General features: G+C 37.5%; 1 protein-coding gene across 5 annotated transcripts in view; it reads left to right on the top strand.

Annotated features, from left to right (window-relative positions):
- Positions 1 to 26,724, top strand: part of ZC3H13 (zinc finger CCCH-type containing 13) — a 126,545-nt gene that overhangs the window by 87,175 nt on the left and 12,646 nt on the right. For 4 of the 5 annotated variants that reach the window (XM_036296838.1, XM_036296833.1, XM_036296835.1 and 1 more), the window contains 8 exons: positions 5,387 to 5,578; positions 10,038 to 10,121; positions 10,468 to 10,996; positions 14,395 to 14,498; positions 14,845 to 16,044; positions 16,918 to 17,430; positions 20,328 to 20,480; positions 23,675 to 23,875. In XM_036296838.1, the coding sequence (XP_036152731.1) occupies positions 5,387 to 5,578; positions 10,038 to 10,121; positions 10,468 to 10,996; positions 14,395 to 14,498; positions 14,845 to 16,044; positions 16,918 to 17,430; positions 20,328 to 20,480; positions 23,675 to 23,875 (2,976 nt within the window). The remainder of the gene's footprint in view (positions 1 to 5,386; positions 5,579 to 10,037; positions 10,122 to 10,467; positions 10,997 to 14,394; positions 14,499 to 14,844; positions 16,045 to 16,917; positions 17,431 to 20,327; positions 20,481 to 23,674; positions 23,876 to 26,724) is intronic. The other variant, XM_036296834.1, reaches the window with a different exon arrangement.

Raw genomic sequence — 26,724 nt, 5'->3', positions numbered from 1 at the left:
CGGTTTCAATTTCATTGGTTGTTAATTGGTCTACTCAGGATTTCTGATTCTTCCTGATTGAGTTTTGTAAGATTGTATGTTTCTGGAAATTTGTCCATTTTGCTTTTTTAAAATAGTACACTTTTCTAATAGGTTGGTAAGAAATCTTTTGTTTTCTAGTATGTGGCACAATTTTATTTTTTTAGTTTCTCTTGCACTGCCTGGCATCTCTGTGGGGTGGTAGAAAATGCCCTGTATTACCTGGGGAGGTGAGCATCTCCTCTGTGACAAAGTCCCTTCAGTCTCAGGGCATGATCCCTGTAGGGGAATGTGGTAGCAATGGGGTTCTTGGCAACTGCAAGACCTTTGCTGCCAGTGGCGACCGCCTGACAACCAAGCTACACCTCTGTCCTCCATCTCTGCCCAACTCACTGGATTCGGCCACAGCATGTACCAACTACTCCTGTAAGAATGCTCACCTCATTATATCTCTGCTCCTTTGGCCTGTAGGGAGTGCAGACAGCAACCTGATTTCTCTCCTTTTCGATATCCACAGTGAGCTCTTTGCTGTGTCCTTGGCACCTGTCTCTACTCTGCTCCCTTCTCTATTTCTCTACTGTCAACTACTTGCCCACCTTCAGATTTTTCAGTGCATGGATCTCTCAAATGCATTGAGCAGGGAATCCTTTGATGAATTATAGCTGTTCAAATTGTAACTTCAGTGGAAATAGACAGACCAGTGGAACCTCTCACACTGCCATTTCTCTGACGTCACTCCACCAATTTCTTTTGGTTAGTATTTGTTTGATACGACTTTTTTTATCCTTTCAAGCTTTCTGTATCTTTTTGTTTTAAAGTACTCCAAACAGTATATAGTTAGGCAAATGTTAGACACATTTTGAATCTTTCCTTGTGTCTTTTTTTCCTCCTAACTCTCCTTTCAAATTTTTCATCTTTTTATCTGTCTTTCATTCTCTGGGTTGTATTCTCAGACATATCTTTTTTTACTCATTTTTCTCTTAGCGCCATCTAATCCAACATTTAACCTGTTCGTTCCCAGAGGTTTTATGTAGTATTTTAAACAATGTTTCCAATTTCTTCATTTTGGTCTTTAATTATTAAAATATTCTTTATAAATATTTTGGTTATTAAAATACTCTCTTGCAGTATTTAGAATTATGCTATAATTTGTTCATTGCTCCTAAAGCTGTTATGTGTAAGGTGTGTGTGTGTGTTTGGTTCCATGAACTTTTTCAAAAACCATTTTATTGGGGTATGATTGACATACAAAAAGCTATACATGGGGACCCTTTCCCCCTCCCCACGTGGGAGTCCAGTCTGTGGGATTCTTTCCCTCTCCCCATGTGGGAGTCTGTAGTTGTTCTTCAATAAATCTCCACTTTTGCTATACTACCCTCTGTCCGTGGATTCATTCTTCAACTCCAGCAGACAAAGAATCTGGGTTCCAGTCCAAAAATTCCATATCACTAGTTTTTTTTCCATTTTAGAGAGCAAGTTTTTCTCCATTTGGGGAACTCTCCCCAGGGGGGTCCCCTTAGGGGACCCTTTCCCAGAGGGAGTTTGTATACCCTTGCAGTAAACTTCTACACTTTGCTTAAAATCTTTTAGTCTGCAAATTTTATTTTTCAAACTTTATAGGACAAGAACCTGTGATGATAAGTGTCCAAGCTTGCCATTCGGGATATCAGATTTGGCACCCAACGTGGGACTTGTGCAATGTCATCTTTCCACACTGAGTGGATATTGACTCAGACAGACAACTCCCACTGGGGTCCTGCTGTGCTGAGCTCCACCCCTCATAGGCCGCCTTCTCCTCGGTTTGGACCCTACTCTTCTCTGTACCTCTGGATTAGAGGGAAACTAAATCCTGCATAGATTGTTAGGCAAGCCCTCCCTAAAGTATCCATGGTGCCCCTTAGGCCATAATTAGATGCTCCCCAGGGCTTAAGGGACAGGGACAAGCTGTGCCACAGCAACAAGTCATGCAAGCACTCCCCATCTTGCCCAGAGAAGACCCCCGCCCTGGGGCCTGGTGCGCGACTCAGTTTCAGTGCCAGCCACCTGGCAGGGCGAATGGGGGAAGAAGGAACATCCCAAGGCCCTGTAACCCCCATCCTGTGCAGGGCGGGTTGCATCCACCAGTGACCACCAAGGTGTGCATCCTCAAGGCGCAGCTGAGCAGTCACTCACAGCTGCTGGGGGTGACTGACCCCCGGGGTGTGGGGGCGTTCCCAGGGCCCCAGCCCCATGGCACCTGTGATGTCACAATCACGCCGGTCTGGGCTATAGGGAGGCGTGTAAGGAGGGCAGGGTTTTTCCTGAATCTCGGCCTGACCCTGCCCCTCCCAGGCCATACCCACCTCTAGCTGCCCCCCCCCCCAACCCCTCTTTGCTGGGACTAGCATGCCTGCCTGGGCAGCTCCAGAGGGAAGGCCCTAGAAATAACTGCATCCCCTTTGGCTCCAGTGTCAGCACCTGGCCTGCAGTACTCAGAGGGCGTGGACTTAGGGAAATTGACACACTGTGGCTGGGAGGGACTGCGTCCCGGCGCGCAGCTTTTCTCTGTCAGGTTACCTAAAATGCTCCCAATAGAATGAAGAGCTACAAGATACCTAGGGAAATTAGTTTTATTTCTGAGAAAGACAACCATGTGCTTCAATCAGCTTAACTCATTTCAGCTGTCAAACTATTGATGACTAGATCACCTGTTTTTATCTTTATTACAAAAAATCTCTAAAATAAAGCTATAAATATGAAAAGAAAGCTATACACATTTAATGTACACAACTTGATGAGCTTGGAAATAAGTATATACCATATCTGTGCCATAAACATAATTGTCACCTGCAAAAATATTTCATCCTGCTCTCTTTATTTTTTATTGTTTGTGTACTAGAGGCCCGGTGCACAAATTTATGCAGGGGTGGGGTCTGGCCGGCCTGCCCTGATGGGGCCCATCAGGCCGGCCATGGAGAGGGGCCATGGGAGGTTGGGCAGCCGGCCCCGCCCCCAATCGGGGTGTTAGGGTCCAATTGAGAGTGGGGCCAGCCAGAGTAGGGGAGGTTGGGGCCCGGATCAGGCTGGTTGGCTGCCGCAGTGCACATCATAGCCTCCGGTCCTTCTGGTCGTTCTGCCATTCTGGTCGCTGATATATATATATATATAGACTAGAGGCCCAGTGCATGAAATTCGTGCACTTGCGGGGGAGGTCCTCAGCCCAGCCTGTGCCCTCTCACAGTCCGGGAACCCTAGGAGGATGTCTGACTGGTGGCTTAGGCCCGCTCCCCAAAGGGAGCGGGCCTAAGCTGGCAGTTGGACACCCTTAGTGCTGCTGCAGAGGCGGAAGAGGCTCCTGCCACCGCCGCTGCACTCACCATCCATGGGCCCGGCTTCTGGCTGAGCGACACTCCCCCTGTGGGAGCACACTAACCAACAGGGGGCAGCTCCTGCATTGAGCATCTGCCCCCTAGTGGTCAGTGCACGTCATAGTGGCCAGTCATTCTGTCGTTCAGTGGATTTTCATATTAGCCTTTTATTATATAGGATGTGTATAATGAAAATACTTAACATAAGATCTACCCTCTTTACCAAATTTTTTAGTTTCTGATACATATTACTAACTATAGGCACTATAACATACAGAAGATATCTAGGACTCATCATCCTGTACAAATGAAATTTTGTATCCTTTGACTAATACCTCCCTGTGTCACTCTCCCTCCAGTCCTTGGCAACCACCATTCTGCTCACTCCTTCTATGAGTTTGACTGTTTTTGATTTTATATATAAGTGGTATAATGTGGTATTTGTCTTTCTGTGTCTGGCTTATCTTACTAAACATAATGTCCACCAGGTTCATTCATGTCACCAATGGCAGGATTTTCTTCTTATTTAAGGCTGAATAATATTCTATTGTGTATATATATTCCACATTTTCTTTAGGTTGCTTCCATTTCTTGGCTATTGTGAATAATGCTGTAATGAACATGGGAGTACAGATATCTCTTCTAAACCCTGATTTCAGTTCCTGTGGACGTATACCCAGCAGTGGAATTGCTGGATCATATGATAATTCTATTTTTAGTTTTTTTAGGAGCCTCTATACCAGCGGTTCTCAACCTGTGGGTCACGACCCCTTTGGGGGTTGAACGACACTTTCACAGGGGTCGCCTAAGACCATCAGAAAACACATATGTAATTACATAATGTTTTTGTGATTAGTCACTATGCTGTAATTATGTTCAATTTGTAACAACGAAAATACATCCTGCATATCAGATATTTACATTACGATTCATAACAGTAGCAAAATTAGTTATGAAGTAGCAACGAAAATAATTTTATGGCTGGGGTCACCACAACATGAGGAACTGTATTAAAGGGTCGCGGCATTAGAAAGGTTGAGAACCACTGCTCTGTACTGTTTTCCTTAATGGCTGTGTAACCTTGCATTACCATCATCACAATCTGGATATTCAACTTTACCATCACAAGACTCCCTGTGTTATCCCCTTATAGCCACAGCCTAAATCCCTTGACCCTAATCCCTGGCAACCACTAATATGTCCTCTATCTTGTAATTGTTATTTCACAAATGTTACATAAATGGAATCATGCTGCAAGTATCCTGTTGAAATTGGCTTTTCCATTCAGTATAATTTCCTTGAAGTTCATGTATCAGTAGTTTGTTCCTTATTGTAGTATTCCATGTTTTGGATGTACCTCTGTTTTTTTAACCAGTCACCCATTAAAAGTCATTTGGGTCCTTTCCAGTTTTTGGTATTACAAATAAGGCTACTATGACTATTCATTTCCCACATTTTTTAATGTAAATTTTTAGGTACCACTTAATGTCGACAAAGTGTCTTGGTTCTGAATTGGAATGTTTTCCCTCATAAACTGTAATCAAAGCAATAATATACAGTGGGGCCTTGACTTACGAGTTTAATTCGTTCCGTGACAGAACTCGTAACTCAAATTACTCATATGTCAAATCATAAAGTGAAAGAGTGAGACAGGTGATGCAGGACTGATGTTGTTGAGTTCACTGTGACGTTCGCTGCGCCAACTAGCGGTGGGGTATCAGAAGCTGGCTCGTAACCCGAATTTTAGCTCGCAACTCAAAGCAAAAAATCGGCCGAGAGACGGCTCGTATCTTGAAAAACTGGTTAGTCGGGACACTCGTAAGTCAGGGCACCACTGTATATCCATAAGACAACTTAGGTGTTCTGATCTAACAGCTAATATTCTTTTCAACAATGATTAGTACACTTTTGAATTAAGTAAAACACCTTTATCTGTATGGGTTTTGGTCGGAAAAATTGTGACTGATGAAACTTGTTGAATGAAGTGTATCAGTAAACATTTGTGTGAATATCCTTTTTAGGAAGCCGAGGCACAAGAGCTTCTCAACTTGATAGTCACAGTAGTAGTAGCAACTATCATGAAAGCTGGGAAACTCGAAGTAGCTATCCTGAAAGAGACAGATATCCTGAAAGAGACAGTAGAGATCAAACAAGAGATTCTTCCTTTGAGAGAAGACATGGAGAAAGAGACCGTCGTGACAATAGAGAAAGAGGTTTGTCAAATGGAATATTATTAAATAATGACCAACATTGATTGGAGAAATTATTATTTTTTAAATAGTTATCAACTTACTTTTTAATGAATGATGTTTTTTAAGATTTTTGTTTGTTAACACATTTGAAGCTATTATATTTACTCATATAATCTTTTCTTGTTTACTTAGGGGAGAATGTGTAAATAACTAGCTACCATGACCTGTTGGGCAACAGTGTAGGTAGTTGCACACTGAAAGAATTGAGGTGCACTGTTGTATGTCTCTCACCTTAACCAAGTAACTCATAACCCTTTAAAAAATGTAGATTTGGGGTACCATTCTGGCATTTCTGACTCAGGAGATACTTAAACTTTCTCATCTGAGTATCCTGGCCACTCCCTCACTAGCAGTGATAAACAGTTTTGTAAAGACTGTCGTAGAGGAACAAAAAAAATGATAATTACAGGGTTGGGGTTTTCTGGAGAAACATTTTATTTATGTTCTTTCCTGAGAATATGTAATGCTTGCTTTAGCTAATTTTAGATTCTTTTATATCTTAATCTGAACATTTTCTGTTACTCTATTAGGTGATCTCTTAAATAAATTTTGAAGCAAGGCTACTAGACGGCATTTAAGAAGGGTAATAAGTACTTTCTTTAACAAGCTTTTATTTCCTGTACATATTAGGGCTATAAATACTTAAGATTTTATGAAGGTCTTACTAACCTTGGCTGGTTACTAAAGTAAGATTTGTTGTAATGCTGAGATTAGTATAGTACAAAACTTGATGGAGTAGAGAATTGAATACTGATGCTTCACAGTGAGCTGAATCAAAGAGATAATACAGTATCCTGATATGGGAAGTACTGAGAGGAGAATGAATGAAGTCTCTAAGACACAATGTACTTTGGGGAGTGTAGATGAAATCAGTGCTGGTTGGGTTGAGTTTGTTAGGGTAAGCCTAATATTTAGGTTAAAAGATGATGTGTATGATTTCTTTAGTTACAGATGAGGCTGGAGTTTATATGTTCTGTTTATATCTGAAATTATTTCTTTCCTGACATGATTCACCTCTCTTTGCTCTCTTTAACACTGTGTCCTGGTAATGCTTTTTTTATACCTTATTTTTTTCCTTTTTTTTTTTTTCTAGTTTCATATTCTGGCTCAGGTTTTTCTCATGTCATAGCATTTGGTTTCAATTTTATATTTAGTTAAACCCCACATGCATTAAGTTACCAAGAACTTTGATAGTTGCTTTATATATATTCTCTGACTTAATATCCTTTTATAATATTAAAGAACATATGTATATTTTTTTAAATCGTAAAATCCTTTTAAAATATCCTTTTAAGTGTAGATATACAATCCATGTTTTATAATTTAGGAGATTTAGGCCAAGAGAAAGGTAGTGATTTTTCCAGTATTACAGAGAAATAAGTTCCATAGCTGGAATTCAAATTTAGGTCTTCTGACTACAAGGCCTGTTCTTTTTCTGTTTTACTTTACCATAACTATTTCAACAAATACCATTTGTTTAACTGAGATAGAAATATATTTTTGAGGTTAATGATATTCTATAAATGTTTACCAAGTCCCCATGCATTTTGCTTGGTTCTCAGAGTACAATAGCCCTTGTCCTTGTAGAACTTAATAGAAGTGAAGATAACCCACCCCACCCCTCAAAAAAAATGGAACAGTGATTCAGTGCTATCAAGGAAACAAACAAGGGACCCAAATATAGAAGTAAAGGTTTAAGAGATGGAGCTTTTTTTTTTTTTTTATCTAGATAGAGTATTTATGAAAAATTTTTAAAGAAATTATATTTATGCAGAGGCACAAATACAAGAGACATTAGTATTGCACAGATTGAGGGTAAAAGCATTCTGTGCAGAGAGAAGAGTATATACCATGGGAAAATTTAATATGTCCTAGTTTGAAAGAAGATCAATGTGAGTAGTGTATGGTGACAATAGGGAGATTGAGGGAGGTTGAGGTTAGAGATGCACCCAGGCACCTTGTTCTGTGCTTAGGAATTTAAATCTTCCTTTTAGTTCTTCACAGCCTAAATAGGTACAAATAGACAATTGAAGTGTGATAAATGCAACTACTATATAAAGTTCTATGAGAAGACAAAGGAGCAAACAGAATTCTGAGGAAATCCAAGAAAACTTCCTAAATAGGGGACATCTGAACTAGGGTCTGAAGGATAGTAAGAGTTGCCTAAAGGAACAATGGAAGAAACACTTTTCAGGGAGAGGGTACAGCATGTGCAGACATATAAGACTAAAAGAAACATGTTTTGAAGTAATAAAGAAGTATGAGGTTAGGGTAGAGGTATGCTATATTTGGTAAAAAAGGAAAGAAGCTAGGAAAAAAGATTGATGAGAGTTGATAGGCCAGGTTGTCAGGCTTATAAGTCAGGCTAAAAATTTTGTATTTAATTGCCTTTTCACTATTTATAAGGTAACTGCTTTTAAGCAGCTGGAAGAACAGAGTTTTCATCAAAAACTATAAGAGTCTGGGGAAAGACTGAAGACCAAGAATACCAACCAGTTAGATTATTGATGACATAGACATCTAAGAAGAGCTTATCAAAATCTGAGTTAATAATATTAACTGTAGGAATGAAGAAAGGAAATAGAAGAAATATTTTGAGAGTGAAATTGATGGTTACTTGAATATGATGGGATTCAGAGATTTCCAACTTTCATGAATGGGTATGTCACTCATTAAGATAAAGGAAATATATTACGAGAAACACATCTTCAAAGAACACATTTTGGGGGAAAACATAGAGAAGATAGTTTAGACGTTAAACTGGTGTTCTTACATTTTTTCTATTTTCTTTGAAGTAAGGAACATTGTCATTTTGGTTGGTAAAATACTTTTTATACATCAAAATAGTGTCTGGGTAAAAAAGTCTATTCCAAGGGTGGGGAAATCCAGCCCATGGTCCATATAAGGCCCAAGAAATCATTTGGTCTGGCCCTGCCAGGCATTAGGGATGAGTTAAATGTTTGACCAAATATAGTAGACTAATTTTAAGTTGATAACTTTGTATAGCCCGCAAATGTTATAAATACCCAAATGGCCCTTTGCAGAAAAAAGGTTACCCATCCCTGGTATTCCCTTATTACTATAAGATGCAGTATTGAGTTTGTTTCAACATTTTGTAATCATTGTGACATTACTATGACCCCCAGGCACCCAGGCACCTTGTTCTGTGCTTAGGAATTTAAATCTTCCTTTTAGTTCTTCACAGCCTAAATAGGTACAAATAGACAATTGAAGTGTGATAAATGCAACTACTATATAAAGTTCTATGAGAAGACAAAGGAGCAAACAGAATTCTGAGGAAATCCAAGAAAACTTCCTAAATAGGGGACATCTGAACTAGGGTCTGAAGGATAGTAAGAGTTGCCTAAAGGAACAATGGAAGAAACACTTTTCAGGGAGAGGGTACAGCATGTGCAGACATATAAGACTAAAAGAATTGAGACAATCATATAGCATCTGGGAATCAAAAGTGTAATATAATAAAACCAGGAATTGAGACAATCATATAGCATCTGGGAATCAAAAGTGTAATATAATAAAACCATTTTAGATAGTTTCAGCAAAAAAAGTAAAAAAGGTCTTAAGAGAACCGAATTCTAATTCTACTGTGCTAATGTATTTACCATCTATGACTTTGACACACTTCTGGAGCATAATTTCTGTGTTTTTAAGAGGAAAAGGAGGAAGGGGGCAGGAAAAGGTTTGGTTTGGTTTTAGTTTTAAAATGCTGTGAACTTTTATATCACTCTATAACTTCTAATGAGTATATATGGATAATTTGTATCTTTCATATGTGGTAAGAAAGGAAATTTAAATTACTATATTGAGCCCTTTTCTAGAAATATCCTAAAATTATTCTGCTTAATAAGTTGATGTTAGATATACCACTTATAAATCTGTTGGCCATATTATAGTATGACTTTATAATTAGCCTGTAAATATTATTATATAATATGAAAGTGGCCATCTCCATGGAACAGTGCATGCCATTTTATTATACATTTTTTGATCCCAGACTAATTTCCTGCTCAACTAGGCATTTGAGCATCATGCATTAATTTTCTCTGTTTATATGATTTATGTATCAAAAAATATACGTACATATATAATGTGATGAGATTATTAACACAGCTCTTCATCTGAGTAATCAGTTATGTGATTAAATAAAACTTTTATTAGTAGTTAGTTATTAATTGTAAATATATCACGAATATGAAACACTTTTTACATTTGATTATTTCAAGATTGCTAAGTGTCAGTACCCTTAATATTTTAATTTATGATAAATTGATATTGCAGCAACAAATATTTGTTTTGTTCTACTATTTTTTCCTCACATAATAGCTGCACTTTTATGTGTATATATTTTTGCCTGAAATTAGAGGTGTGACTTACGAGGGAAATTTTTTTTTTCCTTCAGCTCCTATGTTCTACACCTCCTGCTGCCCCTATCCTTTGCCACCAGTGTTCTCAGGTCCTGCTGGGGGGACAGAGAAGATCAGAGGTGAAGGGTAGAGATGGCAGAAAGTGGGGTTGGAGCAGTGGGCTGGAGGTAGGGTAAGGAGCATGCAGAGAAAGATCAAAGGTGGATCAATGGGAGGTGGGTGGGGGATTGATGGGGAGCAGAAAACATGGTAGTTAGAGGGCAAAAAATAATACCTTTAAGAAAAAATATTTTTAAACATCTAGGGGTGATTATTTGGATGATTAAATTAAATATAAAGGTGGTATCTGATTTATATTTATTGCCACTGTGACCCTATACACATAAAATTTAAAATTTGCCATACTGTCTTACCAATAGGTTATCTGTCAAATTAATCACTGACAAAACTTGATTTTCATTGTAGATCAAAGACCAAGCTCACCAATTCGACATCAGGGAAGGAATGACGAGCTTGAGCGTGATGAAAGAAGAGAGGAACGAAGAGTAGACAGAGTGGATGATAGAAGAGATGAAAGAGTTAGAGAAAGAGATCGGGAACGAGAGCGAGACAGAGAGCGGGATCGGGAAAGAGAAAAAGAAAGAGAACTAGAAAGAGAGCGGGCTAGGGAACGGGAGAGGGAAAGAGAAAGAGAAAAAGAGAGAGACCGTGAAAGAGATCATCGTGACCATGATCGAGAGAGAGAAAGAGAGAGGGAGCGAGATAGGGAAAAAGAACGGGAGCGAGAGAGAGAAGAAAGGGAGAGGGAGAGAGAGCGAGAACGGGAGAGGGAGAGAGAGAGAGAGCGGGAAAGAGAAAGAGAAAGAGTAAGGGATAAAGAACGAGAGCGTCAGAGGGATTGGGAAGACAAAGGACGAGAGGACCGCAGAGAAAAGCGAGAAGATGTCCGAGAAGACAGGAATCTAAGAGATGGACACGATGAGAGAAAATCAAAGTAAGAGTTATGAATCAGTTTTTTCTTTTTTTTTCTTTTTAGGCCACCAAAAATTTTGGTTGCCTCCCCCAAAAAAAATTGGGGGAGAGAGATGTGAATCAGATTTTTAAGTTACATCTCAGTAAAGAATTAAAAACGTTTTATTTAATGCTTTTTAGTGTGCCCCTAATGGCTTAATTTTTTTTCCTCTCTACATGTTTCTGTATTTCAATTTTATTATATAATTTTGTGTTTAAAAATTTTTGAATTGTCTGTAAAATAATAGTTTTTTCATTCTTGTACTTCTTAATCCAGGGGCTATAATTAATTATTCTTATTTAACTTACATTTTTGATGGCACATAAGCTTATTCACCTACTTCAGAACTGTTTTTAATAGGAAACCAACATAAAAGTGATAAAATTATTAAACTTAATTTTATCCCATCACATTCACTTTATAACTAGTTATGGAGTTGATCAGTTACCAAGAGATATTGCCTGTGCTATTCCTAATAATTCTTCATGAGATTTGCATACTGAAAATCTGGACTCACTACTTCCAGGCTACTGAAACATTCACAGTGTCTTTGAACTGAGGGCATTTCTGTAACCACTGCAGAGCTAGAAAAAGGCAAAAGATAGAGAGGTATCCTCTTTTGAGATGAGTATAGAGATAATTAGGGACAAAACTGTGTTCTTATTCATAAGTATACTTGAAGGCATTTTCTCTCCCCCGCCCCCCCCCCCTTTATTTTTTTTAACTAAAATGAATTTATTTGCTCAAGTATCTGGGAAATCTAGGGTTACCTTTCATTTGTTCTGATGTATCCACAGTCTCAAAGCATCAGGAATGGTATACCTTTATTCCTCCACTGTTTTCTTCTGTGCTAGTTCCAGTCTCAGAAAGGTTTTCTCCAAATGATGGCTAAGACAGCCCCATGGTTATACCAGTTAGCTTAGCAACCCTCTGTATTGGGGCTTTGATTAGTTGAGCAGACAAGGGAACCAAGCCAGTCACTTTGACCATGAAAACTTTGGATTCTGATTGGTTGTTTTTGAGATTTTACAGGCACAAAACCAAATTGGAAGTTAACTGCTTTGTAAAAAATATTATCTTAGAAAAAGATAATATTTGCCTCTTGCTAAAGACAAACTCCAGCTCCATACATTAGTCTTTTTCATCATTACTATTATGGATTATGGTTATGGAAAAACAACATAGCACAGAAGTGAAGGCCTCTTTCATTAGGTCCTGGCTTCCCTTCAGTATGCAGCCAAGATTTTCTATAATTCACCCTTATTTTTTTTTTTTTAATATATTTTATTGATTTTTTACAGAGAGGAAGGGAGAGAGATAGAGAGTTAGAAACATCGATGAGAGAGAAACATCGATCAGCTGTCTCCTGCACATCTCCTACTGGGGATGTGCCCGCAACCCAGGTACATGCCCTTGACCGGAATCGAACCTGGGACCTTTCAGTCCACAGACTGACACTCTATCCACTGAGCCAAACCGGTTTCGGCTCACCCTTATTTTTTTAAAAAAATCTTACATTAACATAAAATTCATATACTACTTTTAACACATGTAGCACACAATACATTAGTTCTTGTATCTCCTCTGACCTCTTTAGCTCTTTTCTAATATTAAAATTCTGAAATCTATTTTGTGTTTAATATGCAGTCTTATGCTTTAATATTTTTCCATGCTTCTGTTCTCTGCTTATAATAGCAAAAATTTTCGTGTGTGTGTGTGTGTGTGTGTGTGTGTGTTGTTTTTTGTGGCTAGCCAATCCAAGCATTAATAACGACCTCAGTAACCACTTATATGAGGGTAATAAGTTGATGTCTTCATCAATTGTATTGTCGTCTCAGTAGTTGAACTTATCCAGCACTTTTTTAACCACTATTATATAGAAGATTTGCAGAATTGCCATAGTATTTATTTTACTTTACTTTTGTTTCTGTAGATATTGTTTTGAAATTAAGGTCTATTTTTTGTATGTTTTAAATTTTCACTTCATTCTAGTGTACCGGTTAACTCTTGCATAATTTAAAACAATTTTTTTGTTCATGATTCTGTGGATTAGCAATTTTGGCTGGGCTCAGCAGAGCAGTTCTGCTGGTTTCACTTGGGATCAGTCATGTTTCTACAGTCAGTATGGCAGTTCACTTGGGTCTGAATGAGTCCAAACGGCCTTACTCACATGTCTGGCACTTGGTAGGCCATCTCATTTTTCCTTCATATGACTTCTTATCCACCAGTAGCCTAAACTCTGCTTTTACATATGATGGTAGAAACATACCAAGCAGGCAAAAGCAGAAGCTGCAAGGCCTCTTGAGTCTTATCTCTCCAAACTTACACAGCGTCACTTTCACAACATTCTCTTGTCATAGTAAGTCACTGGGCCAGCCTAGATTCAAAGACTGGGAAAGTATACTGCCTGAAGATGGGCGGTGCTTCAGATAATGAATTGCACAAGGTTGGGTTTGTAAATTGTCATACTACATCTGAGGCCTCCTTCTCCACCTGGTTGCTCATTTATAAAAATGAGCTATCAAGGAAATAACTGTGCTACAGTATGTGTCACAACTTTGAACATAGTATTTATTAACATACAATGTTATTAAAAAATAGTTGGTTAAAATTTAATGAACATGTAGGAAAACACCAGAATTACCTAAGTATCCAGAGATATGAATTACTACTCATTTAAAATTCAGTGGAAGAACAAGAAAAGTAATGAATATATGAATTATTTTATTAATTTTCACCAAGCAAGTGCTTTAGTTCTAAGAAAAGAAAAGGAACTAATTTTTACATAACATGCCTGGCACTGGGCTTACAACATAACTAATTTATTCCTCATTACAATTTTATGGTATGGACCCTTGTTTTTCCCCCCATTTTCAGGTGAGAAAGCTAAAATTCAACGACTTTAAGGAACATACCTACGGTTGCATACTAGTAATAAGTAACATGGCTATAAGTTTAACTTGTCTTTTGACTTTAAAGCTAATATTTTTTTTTCATTTGGCTTCCCAACAGTATAAAGTATAAAATTAATTAATAAATTTTAGTAGAGGGCTCGTGAATATTTTGATTCCTCTGCTGCATGCTTTCCATCTTGCAGTATTTATATCTAGTGCTTTTCAGTTTAGTGATTCTACATGTATAATGAAAAAAGGAAGATGTGTTGCTATGTATTTTTTAAGTTCACAATTATAAGTCGTAGCAAATGAAGTTCTTCATTTTATTAAAGATGCTGACTGTATGATATAGCGCTGACAGTATTGCTATCCTACAATTATTCTAGTATAGTGAAGAAATAATAGTAAAAAAAGCAAAAAACATAGTAAAGAAATCTCTTTACAGCTCCTAGACTTTTATGAATTACATTTGTTTGTCCAACTTAGGAAGCGCTATAGAAATGAAGAGAGTCTTAGCCCTCGTCAGTCACCTAAGCGGCGACGAGAACATTCTCCTGACAGTGACAACTACAACAGTGGAGATGATAAAAGTAAGCAGAGTCTGTTTTCTATGTTTCTATATTCATATTCATTTGTAACCATGAGACTACACTTTGACATTAGTAGGAAGTAATGGATTCAGATTTAAATTTTTTCTTTTGCTGCCTCTGAATGTCTTCAGTGTGAGTAAAGTATATGTTAGAAATAGTTATTTTATCACAATGGAATTATCATTTCCTACTATTTGCAGAAAAGCCGTATTTTAATTTTTACTAAAATGATTGCCATTTTTCAAGTTTTAAAATGAAAATAAAAGATTGGTTTATTATTAGTTATATGTTACATGAAAGTTTGTTAATTTGGTGAAAGTGTAATTACTTTTATCTGTTTGGGTAGATGAAAGACACAGACTCTTGAGCCAGGTTGTACGACCTCAAGATTCTCATTCTCTCAGTCCATCACACTTTCCAGAAGACAGGCAGGGTAGATGGAAAGAGGAAGATCATAAACCAGAAAGAAAAGAGAGTTCAAGGCGCTATGAAGAGCAAGAGCTCAAAGAGAAAGTTTCTTCTGTAGATAAGCAGAGAGAACAGACAGAAATCACAGAAAGCTCAAGAATTCGAGCACAAGACATGCTAGGACACCACGCATCTGAAGACCGTGATACTTCTGATGGAGCTCATGATGAAAACAAGAAAAAAGCAAAAATTCAAAAGAAACCTATTAAGAAAAAGAAAGAGGATGATGTTGGAATAGAGAGGGCTAACACAGAGACAGCATCTGAAGATGGTCAAGTATTTTCACCAAAAAAAGGACAGAAGAAGAAAAGTGTTGAAAAAAAACATAAGAGATCCAGAGGTGATTCTGATATTTCTGATGAAGAAGCAGTCCAGCAGAGTAAGAAGAAAAGAGGCCCCCGGACTCCCCCTATAACAACTAAAGAGGGATTGGTTGAAATTTCCAATGATAAGGATTTGACTATAGAAGATCCTCAGAGAAAAGAAGATACAGCCTTTAGTGACTGGTCTGATGAGGATGTGCCTGACCGTGCAGAGTTGACAGAATCAGAGCATGCTGCCACAGCTGCTGCTCCTGGAAGGACTTCTTCTCCATCTTCCCTTCCCCCTCCTCCTCCTCCTGTGGCTGCAGCTCCTACTATGACTGCTTCTGCTACCCTTGCCACTGCTGCTACTGCTATCAGCACCTTCAGCCCATGTGCTACCACTATTTCTTCTTCTGTCATCCCCACCAATACAAGTGAAGACTCTCATAGAAAATGCCATAAAACACGAGCCGAAAAAGTAGAGGCACCTCACGTTACTATAGAAGATGCATCACATCGCAAACCAGTGGATCAAAAGAGGAGTAGCAGCCTTGGAAGCAATCGGAGTAATCGTAGTCATACATCTGGTCGTCTACGGTCCCCGTCCAGTGATTCGGCCCATCGAAGTGGAGATGACCAAAGTGGTCGAAAGAGAGTACTGCATAGTGGTTCAAGAGACAGAGAAAAAACAAAAAGCTTGGAAGTCTCAGGAGAGAGAAAATCAAGGATTGATCAGTTAAAGCGTGGAGAACCCAGTCGAAGTACTTCTTCAGGTAATAAATTGAAATATAATCTAGCTGGTGTTTCCTGTGTTAACATATTTTGTACAAATTATAATTTTAAAGTAAATGCTTAGTTTATTACTTCACTCACTGTCCTAAATTTCAAGGAACTTAAAATAGAAGTTTAACCATCCCTCCAAAATGTTACCTGTTACCACATTAATATCAATATTATAATAAAGTTACACTCAGTGATGTCAGTCTGCTTAATATCAAGATTTTAGTAGGATATCTTGGTGAAAGGACTTATGTATTCAACTCTTTTTTTTTATATATATATTTTATTGATCTTTTACAGAGAGGAAGGGAGAGAGACAGCCAGAAACATTGATGAGAGAGAAACATCGATCAGCTGCCTCCTGCACATCCCCCACTGGGGATGTGCCCGCAACCCAGGTACATGCCCTTGACCGGAATCGAACCTGGGACCTCTCAGTCCGCAGGCCGACGCTCCATCCACTGAGCCAAACCGGCTTCGGCTTCAACTCATTTTTTCATGCCTAAAATTTTAACCTTTCTGCTCTTCTAAGAGCCAGTTCATTCTCTTTTGACCACAGAGAATAAAGTAGGAAGATAAGAAGAGATCAGATAATGAAGTGATGATTCTTTATTGTGTAATCATTTTATGTACTTAACTTCTTTAAAGTTATTTTGTGGTTATAGTGATAATAATAGACAAGAAAACATGTGTTTTACGTATTTCAGTTAGCACTTTGAGAGATCAGTTTTTCCTTAAATGAGTTCTTTGAATAGTGGGAATAAACATAGAAAAAGATAAATTGTAAACTTTAAAGGACCCTAAAATAATGCATATTATTACTATTTTATCATGTTAACTCTTTGTGTATGATATATTTATTTTAGATCGCCAGGATTCAAGAAGCCATAGTTCAAGAAGAAGTTCTCCTGAGTCAGATCGACAGGTTCATTCAAGATCTGGGTCATTTGATAGCAGAGATCGGCTTCAAGAACGTGATCGATATGAGCACGATAGAGACAGGGAAAGAGAGAGGAGAGATACAAGGCAAAGAGAATGGGATCGAGATGCTGATAAAGACTGGTTGCGTAACAGGGACCGAGATAGATTACGGGAACGAGAGAGAGAACGAGACAAAAGGAGAGACGTGGACAGGGAGAGAGAGAGACTAATTTCTGATTCTGTGGAAAGGGACAGAGACAGAGACAGAATTTTTGATAGTTCTCAAGCAGAGTCTGTAAAACGCAGTGAAGCAAAGGTGGAGACTGAACATGAAAGAGACCTAGAAGGCACTTCTCGAGACTCTGTAGCTTTGGATAAAGAACGAATGGATAAAGATCTAGCATCCATACAGGGATTTGAAGATATAAATAAAGCTGGAAGAACTGAGAGTCTGGAAGGTGAGTCACACCTTATTGTCTATTATACTGCTCCATTCCTTTTCAGATTTTATAGAAAACCAATGTTTTAAAAGGTAACCTACTGACTCCATTATTTTAAGGAAAAATAGATTTTATAAGGCATGTTTTTAAAATGTGTTCTCCTTGCCCTAGCCGGTTTAGCTCAGTGGATAGAGCGTCAGCCTGTGAATCAAAGGGTTCCAGGTTCAATTCAAGAGCACATTCCTTGGTTGCAGGCTCCTCCCCAGCCTAGGCCCTGGTCGGGGCTCGTGCAGGAGGCAACCAATCAATGTGTTTCTGTCATATCAATGTTTCTGTCTGTCTTTCCCTCTCTCTTCCACTTTCCCTAAAAAAAAAATAATAAGAAAAACAAAATTTATTCTTATGTTACTATCAAGACAGACTTGGTTCAAATAAACCTAAATAAAATAAAAGATTATTAGATGCAGTGTCTATAGATATTTTAAAAAAATAGAAATCATAAAAATTGAAGTGACTTCTTGGTTCTGAAAAGGATTAAAACAACTATTGTTTCTGTTTCTATGGCAGTTGAGAAGAAATATATATGAAAATAACACTACCTGAAATGGCATTTAATGACAGATTGACTATAGAATACTATTTGCTCTCCCCATGCCTAGAATGTGGAACCCTGAACAGTTCACATCAGCCTTTTAGCTCACTCAGAGCCAGCCTTAGCTGTGTGGAACATCACTCTTTGTCCTTCACCCCCAGACTGCTATACAGACTGACTCATGCCTCTGCATTCTCTGAATGGGTTGCATTCTTTAGCCTTCTTTGTACCTGCTTTTCTCATTATCTCATAGATGTTTTCCTTTTTATCTTCTCTTTTTAACTCAAACTGCAAGTCCCAGTTTATGGATTATTTATTCTAAGAATCCTCCTCTGCTAAAGTCTTAACTCTTTAAAATTAACATGGCACTTTATTTATACATCTTTTATGGCATCCCTGCACTCTACTATACTTATTTTATAATTATTTGGATTTCTCTCCAGAATTATAAAGGACCTTAGCTTTTCATTTTTTTATCATCAGTACTATAGCAAAGACACAATAAATGGTAGATAAATGAAAATGTATTTTGATTATACATACATGCCCTACATTTTATTCTTTGGTAAATTATAGCCTAGGTAAGAATAGTATGGCTCCCCTGAGAATTCTCCTGGAAATTCTGTCTCCATGGCACTGTCTAGTTCTGATACCAGTGCTTACAACATTGTTCTCTCATAACCTGTCTACTTCAAGCCCCCAAAGAAACTTCTGGTATACATAGTATATAAACAGTAATATTTTATTGGCCATCTTGTAGCATTGGGCCCAGAATAAATTCACATTCTTTTAAAATGAGACATCCTTACATCTTTTGGTTATCTGAATTAATATCCCAGTATGTCATCTGTTACACATTTTTCTACTTGACTTGACAAAAACATTCAACGTTCTTCAGTTACATTTTCCTCTCAATTTTGAGTTCAGATAGCATCAGTTTGGGAGCCATAATAGTAATTGAGGTATGTAATTGAATATAATTGAACTAATGATTATAATAGTTCTCTTGTGACCCTTTTTTAAAACTGTATCATTCATTGGTTGTGGTCATTGATAACATAGCATAGAAATATAGAGGTGAATTACCTACTGTGAGATGAAACATTTTATTCATCTAAAGTAGGAAAATGAGTTGGATAAACTTGAAAATTGAAAAATCCTATCATTTGCACTTGTTTAAATGTATATTTATATAATGAAGTTATTAAAATTGGTTGTCTTATAACTGAATTGGTGAGGGTATGGGGAAATTATTATAGAATTTAATAGAATAGAAAATTATTAGAATGCTTAGAAATATCTCATAGTTTATTATATTTTATTTGCTGCAAATATTTATAAAGCATACTGTTGCATTTTGAAAACTCGTGTTATAAACTTAATAAAGTATATTGATAACTAATGATTAGAAATATTAAATGTACTCTGTAATTTCAGGATAATTTAAGTTCACAACTACCTCACCAGGGGAGTAGATGGTTGAGAAAAGTTGGTGAAATCAAGAAGTAGAATATATACCAGTGGTACTAATAAAAATGTCTTAAAATTGTATTATAGCATTCTTTATAAAGTTATGTTTATTAATTAAAGAATAATGTTGGGATAGGGAAGGTAAATTGGGATTATGGGGAGAATTAATAGCACTTTTACATTTTTACCTCACTGCTATAAAGTCATTTATATGAGCTAAATTTTATATGAGCAAGTTTTTAAAAAACTAATGAGGTTTGCCCTGGTCGGGTGGCTCAGTTGATTAGGGTGTCATCCTATACACCAAAAGTTTGTAGATTTGATTTCCTGGTCAGGGCATATACCTTAGTTGAAGGTTCGATCCCCAGTCAGGGCCTGTGTGGGAAGGCAGCCTATTGATGTTTCTCTACACATCAGTGTTTCTCTCTCTCCCTTACTTTTTCTAAAAATCAATAAAAACATGAGTTTAAGTTAAGCAATTAATGCATCCTTTTGAAGTTAGTATATTTGTCTGGATTTACTTAAAGTTTTACTATATAAAATTATGTTATATAATATATAATCAACATTAACATGTTAGCTTCTATTTCACATATTTTAACTGTTATAACCTATTTTAATATGGCTGTCCCTATGTTGTTCTTGCCATTAAAATTAAATTTGACTAATTGAGTTATATTTCTTCAGGTTTTTTTTTTTTATTCAAGTGTTTTGAATAATTAAGAAATGTCATTTTCTGTGAAAATACTTTTCTGATTTTTTTTTTAGTGACACAGCCTCTACATCTTTGGTTTGACTTAGACATTCTTTCCCTTAACACTCCCTTTGACATGAGATTAATTTTTCTAATTAGCAGGAGATGATGAATCCAAGTTAGATGATGCACATTCATTAGGATCAGGTGCTGGAGAAGGATATGAGCCAATCAGTGATGATGAACTAGATGAAATTCTGGCAGGTGATGCTGAAAAGAGGGAGGACCAGCAGGATGAGGAGAAGATGCCAGGTAATCATTTGCAGAGGTGGTTGATCACAAAATTATATGATTTATGGTATGAAGATATTTTTGTTCCTTTTCGTGCTATAAGAATTGAATAAAGTCAGTTAGAACTTCCCCCTTTATGTTTTAATTAACATTGACAGTCCAGTAAAATGAAAATTGTAGTAATTATCAATAATTATAGTCAATAAAAATGCTTTGTTCATTTTTAAGTAGACTTTGAATTGGGAAAGGCCTCATTTAAAATAGCAAAATCGTAAGATTTCCTTTTCAGAGTTTTGTTTTTTTTTTAATTAAATCTTTATTGTTCAGATTATTACATTTGTTCCTCTTTTTCCCCCCCATAACTCCCCTCCTCCCAGTTCCCCCCCCACCCTCCGCCCTCACTCCCCACCCACTGTCCTCATCCATAGGTGCACAATTTTTGTCCAGTCTCTTCCCGCATCTCCCACACCCCTTTCCCCACCAAGAATAGTCAGTCCATTCCCTTTCTATGTCCCTGATTCTATTATAATCAACAGTTCATTCTGTTCATCAGATTATTTATTCACTTGATTCTTAGATTCACTTGTTGATAGATATGTAATTGTTGTTCATAATTTGTATCTTTACCTTTTTCTTCCTCTTCCTCTTCTTAAAGGATACCTTTCAGCATTTCATATAATCCTGGTTTGGTGGTGATGAACTCCTTTAGCTTTTCCTTATCTGTGAAGCTCTTTATCTGACCTTCAATTCTGAATGATAGCTTTGCTGGATAAAGTAATCTTGGTTGTAGGTTCTTAGTATTCATCACTTTGAATATTTCTTGCCACTCCCTTCTGGCCTGCAAAGTTTCTGTTGAGAAATCAGCTGACAGTCGTATGGGTATTCCCTTGTAGGTAACTGAGCTTCTTTCTCTTGCTGTTTTTAAGATTCTCTCTTTATCTTTTGCTCTTGGCATTTTAATTATGATGTGTCTTGGTGTGGTCCTCTTTGGATTCCTTTTGTTTGGGGTTCTCCGCGCTTCTTGGACCTGTAAGTCCATTTCTTTCACCAGGTGGGGGAAGTTTTCTGTCATTATTTCTTCAAATAGGTTTTCAATATCTTGCTCTCTCTCATCTTCTGGCACCCCTATAATTCGGATGTTGGTACGCTTGAAGCTATCCCAGAGGCTCCTTACACTATCCTCGCATTTTTGGATTCTTTTTTCATTTTGCTTTTCCGGTTGGGTGTTTTTTGCTTCCTCACATTTCAAATCATTGACTTGATTCTTGCGCTCCTCTGGTCTGCTGTCGGGAGTCTGTATAATATTCGTTATTTCAGTCCGTGTATGCTTAATTTCTAGTTGGTTCCCCAATATAAGATCGAGGGTCTCATTAGTTTTCTTGTAGATCTCATTAAGTTTATCGGCGGCTTCTAAACAGTTCTTGAGAGCCCTTAAAAGTGTGGTTCTGAACTCTATATCTTCCATTGACAATTTTGTCCTGTTTCTTTGTCTCTGCATTTTGTTATGCTTCCTTGGTGCACCCCCTAGTGGTCTTTGTTCGCAGTCTTATAATTAAACCTTGATTGTTGTAGCTAATACCAGGGAGGGTTTGACCTCCAGGCCAGGTGGCTATGAGAATCAGCTGTGTCAGCAGTGAGAGAACTTCTGTCCTCTAGGGAGGTGCTAATCTAGCCTTTGCCTGAGGCTATCCGGCAAATGCCTATGTGCAGGGCTTGGGCGGGGCGGGTCGCACAGGATCAACAGGGTGGGCCGGAGGGAGCAGTTATGGCGGCTCTCAGTCCTGTCCCCAGGGGCTCTGCCTCTCTGAGTCCCAGCACCCGCTGCAAACCTCGGAGAGAAAGCTGCACTCGCTCTGACCAAAGCCAGACAGTCCCGCTTCTCCCGTTTGAGTCTGGGTCCCTAAAGACTCGCCCGTATCTGGAGCTCAGAGTCTGCGGCTCCCTCCCAATTGAAAACGCCAACCGCGCCCTCCGCCGCCAGCCCGCTCCGCGCACTCCGCACCTCAGAATTTGACTTCAGCACTGCGCCTCCTCTGAGTGTCCGTATGCGTTTCTCTTTCCTTCTAGTTGTAGGACTTCCACTCAGCCAGCGTTCCTGTGGTTCTGGGTGATGTCCCTTCCGTCTTTTAGTTTCACTTTTGAAGTAGTTGTTCAAGGCAGCAAACTCCGGCGTTAACCTATGCCGCCATCTTGGTTCTCCTAACCTTTTCAGAGTTTAAGATTCATATTTTATATAACTTGGAATCTAGCCAAATAGTCCTGATTTTCTGGCAGTGTTCTAGATAATAGGTATATGGTCGGAGCTTCACAACTGTGGTACCTTATACCAACTGTGGAAATGATTGTTCAGAAATTTATAATAGTTGAAATTATATTTGAGCACTATTTCTATACCTCTTTCTATCAATTTTCTAAATTCAGTAATTATTTTCACTTACACAACTTTATGCCTTGCCAGAGCTTTCTTTGTTGACTGTATCAATCACCCCATTTAGTCTGGTTGTTAATAACAAGTTTTAGAGTTTGCTTTTAATCATGGTGAGGGTCTTTGCTTTGTCTGAGAATGTAGAATATTACATTTGATTTTTTTTTAATTTGCTCTTATATTTCACGATTATTTTTTTTTACTAATGTAGAAGGTATGTATGATTATTATCTTTATTACTGGCTACTGTATATTTCTAAATCTAACATTATTTTGTTAATTTGCTCAACTACTCCTTGTCATAGATAGATTATTTGTTCTTAATAAGAGCAACTGCCTGAGTTATAAAGTAATTTCATAATGAATTATTTGTTTTTAAAAAGTAAAATGTGTACATGCATGTGTGTGTGCACATGGATGCAAAATAGATTCCTAGATTTAACCTGTGAAAGGATTCTGATACCAAGTTTCAAAATGTCAGACCTATTATTCTTTGTGAAATAATGGAGTTCTTTCATTGGGATCTCCCAAGCAATTTGTAGGAATGAATTTGCTTGGGTTTTTGTTTGCTTGCCTGTTTTCTTTTGGTGAGAAAGTTCTGTTGTTTTTTGTAAAGGTCCTTAGAGTCTAAATATGAGTGTTTCTAGAAAGCTTTCATCTTAAGAATATGACATTTTTGGTTTAAAGTATTATTTAATGTTTTTTATGTTTTGCAATTTATATTTCTCTCTAGATAACAAGAATACTATTTCTTCGTGTAAAAATATTCCTGTTCTTTAACTTTTTACAGATCCATTAGATGTGATAGATGTGGATTGGTCTGGTCTTATGCCAAAGCATCCAAAAGAACCACGAGAGCCTGGGGCTGCACTCTTAAAATTTACACCTGGAGCTGTTATGCTGAGAGTTGGGATTTCTAAAAAGCTGGCAGGTTCTGAACTCTTTACTAAAGTCAAAGAAACATGTCAGAGACTCTTAGAAAAACCCAAAGGTAATTCTATTCTACTTTGATTGTACATTGTGTGTTATAAATACTAAGATGCCTTTGAAAGGATTATGTTCTGTTCTAATAATATTGTAATATTGGATTAATCTTTTTTTTTTTTTTTTTTTTTTGAGAAACCACTTATTCATCATTTAATTCTCATGGAGAGAATTTCTTTTTAAAATTTATTTTGAGAAAAAGTTACGCTAATAGAAAAGTTGTGAAAATAGCATAATTATCTTTTTGTATCAAAATTACTTTGAACAAAGTACTCAATTGTTTCACCAGGGCTAAATGAAGCAGAGCCTAGGGAAATAGACTAGATATTTCCATATCTAAGCAAAATGGATGTCTTGGCAGCCCTTTTTCCTGCGAAATGGGGACTTCTACCCAAATACAGTTGTGTAGGCTGAACCTTTAAAAAAGTTGTTAAAATCTGGGTCTCTAGGCCAAATGGTCTGGATTCCAATAGACATACCCCTTACTAGCTATTACTTGATCTCTCTGTGTTAGTGTCACCATCTTAAGCTGGGAACAATGACACCACCAACTTCATATGATTGTTAGGAGGAACATATGAGTTATTACAAGTAAAATACAACAGTTTCTGATGTGTTGTAACACTCAGTAAATATTAACTGCTACTCTTTAATTTGAAACTATTTTATCACATTGATTTTAGACCTTATCAAGACAAAAATGAGGAGGGCGTGTGGAAAGGAGGTAAAAGATGAAAGTAACATTATTTACTTTTATATAATGTTCAGTAGAGTAAAAATGTTTAGTTAAAAGAATTAAGGTTTTTATTATTAAAAAATTCTTTTAAGAGTTTCATGAATCCATGCCCTTTCAGCTGCTAACAATCAGTAAAACTCTTGATTTTAATATTTTTCAGTAAACATAGAATGTATGTATATGAAACATATTTAAATTATAATTGTGAATGTGTATAGCCTGACAGGTGACCGAAGTCTTAGGTTATTGCTCTACTCTTTCTACCGTTTTTGGTTGCTCTGTGATCTTAAGCAAGTAACTCCTGTGTGCATAAAATGTTGAAATGAAACCTCTAAGGTCTTATCCACCTTTGACTCCTGTGACTTTTGCAAATGGCATTTCAAGTTAAAATCTAGTTTAATTTTGCTAATTATAATATACAGTTTGACCCTGGCTTACTCTCAATAATGAAAATACACTCTGTAGAGAGGGATTTCACTGTTCTTTACCAGTCCTATATTTTGCTATGATTGCTTTGCTAGAGAACTGACATAGGATGCTGAATATAAGTTTTCTAAGAAATAGAACTTAGTTTTGTTTACTGCTCTATCCAGTGTCTAATGATATGTTCTTACTAATTATGCCATTGCTTAGAAAACTACCTGACACATAGTAGGTATTCAATAAATATTTGTGAAAGAATTGATACCAATTTTTCTATTTTACTGGGTCTATTTCAGTGCCCCAATCCCCACATTCCATATGTAATTTTGTTGTTAATCCTCACCCGAGCATATTCCATTGATTTATTTTTTTAGAGAGTGGAAGGGAGGGAGAGAGGCAGAAAGAGAAACATCGATGTGAGAGAGTCACATCTATTGGTTGCCTCCCACACATGCCCCGACCAGGGCCAGGGGTTGAGCCTGCAACCTAGGTAGGTGGTGACCTTGGCCAGAATCAAACCCAAGACCCTTCAGTCTGTAGGCCAACACTCTAATCACTGAGCAAACCGGCTAGGACACCATATGTAATTTTTTTTTAATATATTTTTATTGATTTCAGAGAGAAAGGGAAAGAGGGGGAGAGAGGGAGAGGGGGAGAGAGAGAGAGAGAGAGAGAGAGAGAGAGAGAGAGAGAGAGAGAGAGAGAGAGAGAGAAACATCAATGATGAGAGAGAATCATTGATCAGCTGCCTCCTACATGTCCCCTCACTGGGGATTGAACCCAAAACGTGGGCATGTGCCCTGACCAGGAATCAAATCCTGACCTCCTGGTTCATAGGTCGATGCTCAAGCACTGAGCCAGCTGGGCAGCACCATATGTAACTTATAAAAATATTCCAGGAACCTTAAATTCTTAAAGTATAAAACTTATTGTATGCACAGTTAACTGTTGAGCAACACGGGTTTGAACTGTGTGGGTCCACTTATATGTGGATTTTTCAATATACATACAGTCACCTCGGGTGAAAAAGCAGTATTTTTGATCCAGTTAGGAATCCATGGATGCATTGTTCTATGCCATTTTATATAAGGGACTTGAGCATCTCTGGGTTTTGGTACCTGTGGGGGATCCTGGAACCAATTCCTCTGTGGATTCCAAGGAAAACTGAGTTTTGGGGGAGTCAAAGTTACAGGCAGATTTTTTACTGTGCAGCGGGTTGGCACTCCCCGCCCCCAGCTCCCACCTTGTTCAAGGGTCAACAATATACTAACATTTAAATTGCTTTTTTCTAGGTTTTCTCATTGTAGTATGATTAAATTCTTTTGAGTTGCACTTTTCCAGTTACTTTGTTTCCTTTGTTCTGCTTGTACTTAAGTATGTGTTTAATCAGTCTAGGGATGTTTACAAGTATGTGTTAAGAATTCCTATACAAAGAAATTTGTCTTGAGCAATATTCAAGGATGGCATGGGTCTCCTTGCAAATTCTTCTATAATGGAATGGTAGTTAATGGGTTTTTTGTTGTTTTTTTAATGGTATACATATGTGACTGTCATTGTTTGGCTCAGACATTTGTATCTCAGAATCACCTGAGGAACTGCCTTCTTTGCCTATAAGGTATCCTGGTCCAGCTGTGGAAGCTTTTCTTATATACTTATTGACTATGTATATAACTTATTTGCTAAGTATATTGTCTGAG

The sequence above is a fragment of the Myotis myotis genome, unplaced genomic scaffold (genome assembly GCF_014108235.1).
Source record: "Myotis myotis isolate mMyoMyo1 unplaced genomic scaffold, mMyoMyo1.p scaffold_m19_p_3, whole genome shotgun sequence".
Taxonomy (NCBI): domain Eukaryota; kingdom Metazoa; phylum Chordata; class Mammalia; order Chiroptera; family Vespertilionidae; genus Myotis; species Myotis myotis.
This window is presented reverse-complemented; position numbering and strand designations above follow the sequence as displayed.